The sequence below is a fragment of the Actinia tenebrosa genome, unplaced genomic scaffold (assembly GCF_029948245.1).
Source record: "Actinia tenebrosa isolate PJP-AT-01 unplaced genomic scaffold, QUT_ActTen_1.0 PGA_scaffold4__44_contigs__length_22323623, whole genome shotgun sequence".
Classification (NCBI taxonomy): Eukaryota; Metazoa; Cnidaria; class Anthozoa; order Actiniaria; family Actiniidae; genus Actinia; species Actinia tenebrosa.
Window position 1 is genome coordinate 12,563,175 of NW_028292581.1, and position 9,898 is coordinate 12,573,072.

The 9,898-nt window shown below is 36.7% G+C and overlaps 2 protein-coding genes across 5 annotated transcripts; one reads left to right on the forward strand and one right to left on the reverse strand.

Annotated features, from left to right (window-relative positions):
* LOC116300838 (protein max) lies at positions 1–6,377 on the reverse strand. Of its 4 annotated transcripts, none has more exons than XM_031709805.2 (6): positions 6,230–6,377; positions 5,678–5,785; positions 3,398–3,439; positions 3,046–3,120; positions 2,289–2,337; positions 1–1,132 (listed from the first exon to the last, which is right to left on the reverse strand). In XM_031709805.2, exons 1-6 carry the CDS (start codon positions 6,335–6,337, stop codon positions 891–893), a joined length of 624 nt encoding a protein of 207 aa, XP_031565665.1. In that variant the 5' UTR covers positions 6,338–6,377; the 3' UTR covers positions 1–890. The 4 variants fall into 4 exon arrangements, with proteins under 4 accessions (XP_031565665.1, XP_031565658.1, XP_031565681.1 ...); XM_031709798.2 differs by having other exon boundaries at positions 6,218–6,363; XM_031709821.2 differs by lacking the exon at positions 3,398–3,439.
* Positions 6,378–8,703: 2,326 nt separating this feature from the next.
* On the forward strand, positions 8,704–9,646 carry LOC116300866 (aequorin-1). Its single transcript, XM_031709832.2, has one exon. The coding sequence runs from the start codon at positions 8,813–8,815 to the stop codon at positions 9,377–9,379; it is 567 nt and encodes a 188-aa protein (XP_031565692.1). The 5' UTR covers positions 8,704–8,812; the 3' UTR covers positions 9,380–9,646.
* The last annotated feature ends 252 nt before the right edge of the window (positions 9,647–9,898 follow it).

Below are 9,898 nucleotides of genomic sequence, written 5' to 3' on the forward strand. Positions count from 1 at the left end.
TCTGTTTCATTCCTGTTTATTACTTGTTTCAGACACAGTATATATACATTAAAAGCACCATTAACAGGATATAATAAAACGCAATGATTACATATTGTTAACATGCAATCACATATGATCTGCATCTATGACTACTGAGGCCCTATTAGAGAAGGGGGTACCCATGTCCTTCATCTGATTTTATGATTTTAACACTACCAATGTTGCAATTTCGGAACATTCTTGTTTTGCTTGTCAGAATTTACTTCTAACAGGGAGTCAGTAATCCATTAGAGCAGTCACTGTGATTCTTTGCTAGTTTGTGACTCTCGTGTTGCCATTTTTAGATCATGTCTTTGTCAGAATTTACGCCTAACAGGGCCTCACTTCTAGCAGACTATAGTCAAGTTCAAGATTAATTACAATCAAACACAAATCTATACTTGCTCAGCCTTTGTCAAACTTGATGTCTTGACTTTTCTTTTGAAGTGAGTTTTACAGAGCAATATGGCAGATGCCAAGCACGACTACCATAGAAAATATATGTAAAAGACATTCAAGATTCTAGGTTTATTAGAACTGGATATTTTTATGAATGCTATGCTTAATATTTATTAACTAAAATCCATTGTGCTTTTCACTAGTGATTATCTCAGAATCTGATATATGTTACCCTTTGAATATATCCATCCCAGTTCTATCTAGTTTCTAAAATGATTTTTTATGCTCCACCAGGGAGATAAAAAATAACTCTAGATTCTTGCAGTAGAGTCTACTGACTAAGTTTAAATCATTACGAAGGTATGAGAATGATTTGAAGGTGATAAAACAGGAAGAGCCAGCAAGATCAGAAAATAAATTTAAAAACAATTCTATAAATTTACAAAATGTACCAATTATTAAAGCACATTCTAACCATCCCTCTTCCTCCTCTTGGTTTTGCTCGGATACTCTTCATCTGATGCAGAGTCAGTATTGTTGTTTTCTGTCTTGACCGTTAAGCCATCTAAAGGAGAGTTAGGGTCTTTGAGGCCTTCAAGTAGGGATTCTGGGTTTGGTGAAGTACTTAACAAAGAATCAGGTGTAGATAAGAGAGCAGCTGTTGCATCTGCATTAAACTGACCAGTGGTCCTTGCTTTTTCTAGTGCTCGAACTATTGAAAAAAAAGTTGCATACAATTTAAACAAATTGTTATGATTATATTTTTCTGGTATCCGGTATCATGTTTTCTGATTGTCTAATGGAGTGATCAATATTTCTATCTTTGACCACAGTCAGGCACTATGATATTTTGATGTGCAGAATGGGTAGTTGAACCATTTCTAACCAGGTTTTTAATTGGTCGCACATCGGACAATGTCCTGACAGAACTGGGACATGTCTGGCGAAAACTTTGCCTTGGCTGGTCATTTTGACCATTAACTCAAGCCAGAAATGAGGTATGACTGAGCTAAAACTAATTTGGCCTGTGATCATGATTGGCAACTGCATGATCAGCCATTATTATAAGCCCTGCTACTCCAGACCAATAATTGCAGTCCTAAGCATTTAAAATTTGTAGGATGCAAAATTGTGAAAGCTTTACCGGCGTTTGCATTGCTACACGGCCACCCCAGACAAAAATCGCGACATGCACTTTGCAATGGACTGCCATCAATCAAACAAGTTAACGTCATTTACACGCGTTTGGATCGGCCTGGATAGGATCGGCCTGGATAGGCCCGGCAAGTGTGGCTCATAATACTTGTAAACAACCCACCGAAGTTTTGACGTCTTTTGAATCACACACGCCTGTAAATGATGTCAACATGTTTGATTGACAGCAGTCTATTGCAAAGTGCACGTCGCGATTTTTGTCTGGGGTGGCCGCGTAGCAATATAAACACTGGTAATTGTCAACATATGTATAAGTGAGGGTACCAAAGAAATTTGAATTCAAATGCATTTTTGTCCCCCCTGCATAAAACTATTTTTAAATGAATGCCAGTCAACCTCTTTGCGAACTTGTTCAAGAACTATTGCTCAGTTGTTCTAATTAAATTTCAAGGCATACAATGTGGGACAAAGTTGAGTTGTGAAGAGAGAAACATGGCTAGAAAAATGCACCTGGAGTGCAAATAAAGGATTAAATGAATACAAAGAAACAGATGCACTGTAATGTAAAACTTTGACACTCGAAGTTTACCAAGCCTGCCAGTCAGCAGTTCTAGCAATAAACATATAATCCAACTGGACAGAATTAATTTCATGAGGTAAAGAAAGGAAACAAGAAATAATTTACTCTTATAGGTATCTAATATTTAATGCACCTTGTTGATCTAGTATCATGTTTTGTCTTTTAAGGTCATCAATATCCATCTAAAATACAAAATATACAAAGTAGATTAAAAATTACACCATTAATAACAGCTGCACACGTGCACACATCTAGATTTTGTATGCCAGCATAAAAAATAAATAAAGCTTAATGGGGGCTACGATATTCCACTATTAACTCGGTTTCTTGACTAATAAATAGCCCTAACAGGTCCATACCGTTAAATATATGTTTTTCACATATGCAGACTGTCTTACACATGTAATTACAGTAATAATAATAAGCCTGGTTTTCAGGTTATGATGGAATCAGAGGAGTTGGAATTGGATTTAAAGCAGTTTTTGCGTGGAGTTGCAAGTGAGAACCGATCACCATTCATAAGAAGAAGCCAAGAAAAAGGAACCCTCTTAATCTTTCTAGATTTACAGCCATTCTCAATCACACACTGTATGCCACTCTAGCGATTGTTTCTGTTGCGACAAAGAAGCTTTTGGTGCACGTCAATCAAGGCGTTTCCATGACATTCTATAGGCATGTGCCCTTATAGCTTTGTGTTTTCCAATAATGTTATGGAAAGGCCTTGTGATTAACGTCCACCAAAACCTTCTTCGTCGCGACAGAAACAATCACTAGAGGGCGCGCATGTGATTGAGAATGGCTGTAAGGTGCTTCCAACTCTGTTTTTTGGTTTTCACTTCTTCATAAACATTACTTCAAACCAGGCTTGACAATGAATGCTTCTTTCTTACCTGATGTGTGTGATTCTTTTTCCTCATATGCTGAATGTAGTCTGTTGCTTTATTTAGTATTTGTGCCCTTGACGCCTACACAAAGGAAAAAATGTTCAGTCTTGGTGAACATGCATGCTAAGAGAAAATATTATTTGCATGGTATAAGCAAACAATAATTAATTTTCTTATTTTGATATCTTTATGTTCTTCAATCAACTTTTTTTTGTATATTCTCTCATGACCTTTGTTGTAAATCTAATAAATAAAAAAAAAACATTAATGTAGGTAGATTATCCAAATGGGATGACAGTCCTGTTGACTTCTCCTGTCGTACCTTTTAATGCATTTATGTAATCAACTTAATATTTACCTTGGGTGTAATGTTTTCGCATTTCATACCACGTGTCATTTCCTAAAGATAGCATTTCTTTGTTTAAAATTTGTGCATGACAATTGCCCTAATTCACTATGACCTCACATCAAAACAATCTTCAACAATCTATTGTTTAAACACAAATGGTCATGGTTGTTGGACGAGGTCAAATCAACGCAAATTCACTGAAAATTGTTCTAAAACCCGTATCAATTCACGAAGAGAAGTAGAATAGCCAGCAAACACTCAGAATATTTTTAGAACATATTAACACATATTATATCTGAAAACCAGGCCATTTTAGATTAAACTGTTTCGCTAGGAGCGAATTTTGTTGAATTTTCTATTGGATTTGGTGATTCTATCCCCCACATAAGCAAGCAGTGACGTCATGGTGAATTTGGGCAATTAGACACATGAATATGAATATAACTCAAGCAAATAATTATTTTCTCAAGGGAATGACATATGGTCTGAAATGGGAAACCATGGTCAAGGTAAAGCGATGAAATCGCATGCTGGTAATTTTTGTAGAAAAGTTGATAAGTATAAATCATTCCACGTGAATTGCTGCTCTCCTATGTCAATTCATGTTACAGACCAGAGCCCATGGAATGGGGAAGGGGATTTTAGCTTGCCCTTATAATCTTCTCAACACTAGTATGCTATATTTTTTATTGGTTCAAATTTGACATGGTTTTCTGGCTTTATCTGGATAAAGCCTGCTATATTCCCAGGATGTACCTACAAATATCATCCTTAAATACTAATGTATATATTGCCCTTGATCGAGTAATGAGGCTATGAATCAAACATGGAAATATTCTACTACAAACTTCTTTATATAACAAAAAGGAATCTAGCTGGAATTGAATCCAAGACATAGGCTTACTTACACTACATTTTACAGTTTACACTACTGGCTGTATTTGATTGAATTTGTTGGTAAAAAAATGGCTTGGATGCTAAACTTCTTGTACAACAGTACAGTGTCCTGAACCAACTGAGCCAAATGGGAGGCAGGAATTATTACTAATAGTTTATTCATCAATAAATGCCAAGAAAAGCAATACAAATTGAAGCAATAGACTCACTCTTGGTTTTGAAATCTCATTGAATTGCACAATTTCTTGTGAAAACCGGAGATTTCTTTTCAAATTTTAGCTAGCTCTAGCCTAATTATCGAAGTGATTTTTAACATAACTTATACCGGTGTACATAACATAATTAAAGCAGACAATCATACTGATTTGCACAAGAATTAAAATAATTTATACTAGAACAGGATTAAATTATTATTACTTTCTTAAATAAATATGAAAAATAGTCAAAGTGTTTATGAAATGAGATTTTGACAGATAATAAACTATTAATAAAAAGTCATCTGTGTTTTCAACATTCATTAATCTGTCCGAAAGAAGAGGCCAGACACATCTTAATTTTCTATTTATTAAAATACGTACCCTGGTGCTCTACTCAGGCTTTATACAGCCTTTATTATGAAATGTAAAAATCCTCTCAATCCCACTAAAGAGTTGCTAAAATTCTGCAAATTTGGAACGAAAAGAAATCTATACAAATACAAGTGAGAAATGAGAAAACGAAAAAAAAAATCAAATTTTCAGCTGTTTGAGTTTTTAAATTTCTAGGAAGCTAGACTCCCAATTTAATATTCAGCGCAAGTCTGGACAAGTATTCCTATTTCGTACATGTTTAAAAAATTTTACAGTGATTTAAAAAAAAGTTTTCGGTGTTTTAAACAAATCTCAAGTTTAGAACAACGATTTTTTGAAACCTGGAGAAATATTTTAAGAGGAATTCGTGCAAGGAAAACAGATCTAGAACAACAGCTGGAGCTACCACTAACAAAAATAGCTCATAACTTTACTAAAATCTAGTTCAACGCAATAAAATTTGAGGAATATGTTTATGCCTATTTAGTCGATCGATCTTAGAGATTTTTTCAATAATATCCTACAAAGTGTCTCAAAATCCTGGACTTGCAAACAATACAAATACTAGTAAACGGAAACTGATTATTCAAAAAGATTGTTTACTTGTGTACATACTACGTTATCCACGTCAGTTAGGCCAAAATCGAAATTTTCCGAAGGTAAAGACAGAAACGTCGTATAACTATTAAACTTATCTTACATAGGGAAAAATAAGGAATGTTTCTAACTAGGGGATATATTGATGATTTGGGTTTGGCCACCCGTCGTATTATGACAGACACCGAGCGATTACGAAAGCATCGATAAACAATCGTTAGCTTACCTTTTCTCCTTGCAGTGAAGGGATGGAGTCCCGTAAGTGAGAAAAACTATCTTTGATGTGGTCTCTTCTCTTTCTTTCCAAAGCATTATGATGTGCTCTTTTGTCAGCCTAATGGAAAGAGAACAATCTTTAGCGTATGGGTGAGAAGGGCATACATTTTTCCCTTATCTTTTCAACCTTAAGACGAAAGGAGTCATCAAATATTCAAACTCGTAGAAAGAAAGTAAACGAGTGGATTTCATAGCGTGACGCGAAGGACACATTTACCTAATGAAATTCTGTGCGATTCTAACGATCCAACAATCTTTTCTATAGATGATTTTTTATCCAAACACAGCTAGCATACCAAGGTTTGACTGAGGTCGGACCGGTTAAATATCAACACGTGCTTTTAGTTTCAAGCCATGTGGACTAACTGTAGTCGAATTTGACACCAAAACATTCAAATGAGATGCTTGAAAAATTCGTTTGAAAAGAATCTAACTTAACATCATAAGGGAATAGTAAAGTGAAATAAGATAAAAAGAAAATCCTACATACAAGATCACTTACATCGTCGCTGCTTTCCAAATCAACTTCTTTTTCGTCCTCACTCATGTTGCTTTGTATTTTTTCCCTTCTGCGAGTTGCTTCTCCCTCGTGACTCGCGCACGTGTCCATCCCTTCGTACCTCAGCCGCCATCAGACATCAATCGACCAATCATGAGACACATTATATCACTATGACCCGATGTATCGTATTCTGTGATTGGCTTCTCCGCTAAAAATAAAGGAAGCCCAAAACTATTTTTATGAACATAGCGAGGAAGCCCAAACGTAGTTCATCGACAACGGAAAGTTTTTGAAAAAGGAAAAATTTCCTTAAACTACAAAACCCCAAAACCTATCATTTTTTGTTTTTGCTTTCGTAAATAGAAAAGTAAAATAAAGAAATGCTAACTTTCATAATATTGGTCTAACACAAATGTTTGTCAAGTTCCGATATTGTTACTTCGTGGGTATGAAACGGAATCATTAAATGTGAAATTTTCGATTATTCTTAACTAGGTGTGTCATCAGCTAAAGTTTAGAATCATACCAACCATATAATACAAGGGATTACCCGTTTCAATCATTATTTTAAACAGACATTTTTCGAAAATGAAAACGAAAGTGCAACTTGTTCCGGCTGACTCATAGTCACATCGGGATACAACACAGGTAGCCCAAGCTAGGTTCCTGTGGTGTCATGTGATAAGAAAATGTATGGCGATACTTAAAAAGTTGAATAAAATCGTCAAAATGTGAAATAAAATAAAGAAATCTGTGCTTAATGGCATCGATCATGAGGGATTGACCTCTACTACCACGCTTTTTTTTGTTCCGTTAATTAGCACCAATTGTCTTTCTATTCTCACGAGGGAATACAAATTTGAAAAAGAAAGAAATTTCAAGAAGTATTATGGTAGTGGGAATCAAATAAAGCCATCATGCAAACGGCCTATTCGTTGTCCCACCAAAGAAATGCATATCATTATTTAATCTCGTACCCAGGGGTCTGGGAACGAGATTGATCATTATCTTATATTAGCCTTTCCTAGGTGCATTGTGGGGCTATTAGCAGAAATATTTCCAAGATGACGCCTATTTCGTCCCCTAAAATAGCCCCAAACTTCGACCCAGTTTTTACCCTAACCTAGGAAAGGCTAATATCGTGATTTATCAAGAACCACGCGCAAATTGGTTATATCGGTTGAATGCATTCCATACAAATCACGCATGCTTCCCGGGAACTGTTGATGTCCTTTTCTTCCATGTCTTATGTTGTGTTCTGTATGATGTTGTCAGTGTTGTGTTCTGTCAGTACTGATGGTTTTCAACCATTTCCAAGAGAATTGAATAACAAAAAACACGACGGCCATGTTGGAAGATATAACAAAAGAATTCGTTGAGAATTCTTTTGTTATGCTCCTCCAACATGGCCGCCGTGAAAACCATCATTGCGTGTATTGTACGTTGTTTCGTTTGGTCAGTTCAGTTCTTTTCTGTCGAATAGAGAGGGGACCAGATTGAAAGACCGGGGATCGCGGAGGGGTAATGGCTGGAAAACTATTGTAGCCCCCACTCTAGTACTTTGGCTAATATGTACTAAATTTTCCAATCCGCTGAACCCCCCCCCCCCCCCCCTCCTCCCTTTTACCTTTTGCATATTGATCTCTTATAAATTGTCCGACCATTGTAAAGTTGCGATAAGTCCTAAACAACGTGCTAAACTGAGAACATTCGACTAGTAAATCAGCGACAACAATTGATAAAAAGCCTAGCTCCAAACAGGCACTTGGTAGATACCTTAGATAGTGCTGTGATTGGTCAACTCTAACCACCTTCAAGAACACTAGATGACCGACAAGGACTGTTATTTCTCCAACGTAATAAAAATGAATCTAGCGTTCTACGTAAGAAAAGACGTTTTATTGCTCCCGTGTGCAAAACCAATAGATATACGGACAGCTTCATGATTACAGGCGCACTAAATTACGATAAATGTAGTAATTTCATTAAATATAGATATTATTCGTTATATATTTAAGCAGTAATTCATAATATAATTATTTGTAATTCTCTTGTATTTACGCAATCTTCAAGAGTGCAAGACTTTTTAATGAAGCATCTATCTATCTACCCGTGAAAATGGGGAAGGGGGGTGGGGGATGGGGCGGGGAATGGCGCGCTTGGGAGCTCAGTTAAGTTACAAACGAAAGCAGACTGGTATAGGCTTATAATCGCGCTGGCGGAGGTTTACAACTGGAATGATATTTGCCTTAGCAGACAAGTTGTCTTGACACGGCGAATATTTTAAAGTTAAGGGCTATTTTCATTTCTCAATGCATGTCTTTGTTTTCAATTGTACACAACTCAATCAAAGTCCATGGCCGAATCTAGTATCAGGTAATATTAGCTCATCCACACATCGATTGGCACACCAATCATGAACAAGCAATGTTTACATCAATCCTCATGATCATGAGTCTAAAAGAAGTAACTGTGACCCGCCGAATTAAGGCCACAGCATTGCCAATACAGCGACTCGCACGAGTAAACTAGACGTCAAGAAAGAACCTCATACAACGATCGCTTAAAAAGCTTGGAAACAAAATGACAACCGAAATCGATTTAACTAGGAATCCTATCTGGGTGAAGCGTGTCGAAGGTTTGTTCGATACTATGGATGTCAATGGCAACGGCTTGTTGTCCATTAGTGAGATTCTGAAGTGGGCAGACAACTTGGAAAAGGCTTGCAAGGCGACACCCAAAGAGATCAAATCTCTAAGAGAGGCACTGCAAATGATGTGGGGTGTCGTTGGCCTGGTTCCTGGTGTTGAGTTGGACAAGAAGCAGTTTGTCAAGGGTTTTAATCGACTAGCAAAGGGAGAGCTGAAAAGACATGCAGAACATAAGACTACTCTGCACAACAGACAAAACAACGCCTTCTTCGACGTGATCGACGTGAACAATGATGGAACAGTTTCACTCGATGAGGTGAAAACCATGATGAAAGCTTGTAATTATGATGAAGACGCAGCAGAAGCCTGGTTTAATGCAGCTGATACCAACAGGGATGGTAGGATTGACCGAAACGAGCTGAACAAGGTCGAATTTGAATACTGGTTCAGTAATCCTCAACCATCTAATAAAGGACTGTTTGGAGGAGTGTTCGAATAAAAAGCCCCCGCCACTCCCCCTCAAAAAGTTTTTGAAACCTTCAACTGAAAACTCTTCCAACGTCTATGTGTCAACACGATTTCATAACCTAATGAGGCAAATGTTAAAAAGCATAAAGGTGCGCTAGTGTGCTGTACGTGAAAAATGTAACAATTTTCCTAGATTTTACACTTTTCCCGTTTACCAATTCTAAGTCAAAGCCGGAGCTGTAAGTTAAAATAAAGCTGTAATAGATTAAATAATGAATAAAAGTTGAGCATCTTTTAATATTTGTGTAATTAATTATTCACATTGATCAGGTTTTGACTCAGCGGGCACCATTAAGGCGTGTCATCAAGAGAGTCCAAGAGAGTGTGTGCCTACAGGGCAGAAAAACGGCCTCTACTTTCGCCGTTTATGCGTTAGTAAGCTTTATATTTCACAAATACCAAAATTTGGGGAAATTTAAGGAATGCGTATTTGAGATATAACGCCCTGAACGTTGGGAGAGATGATATTTTGATCAGCACAAAAACTAAC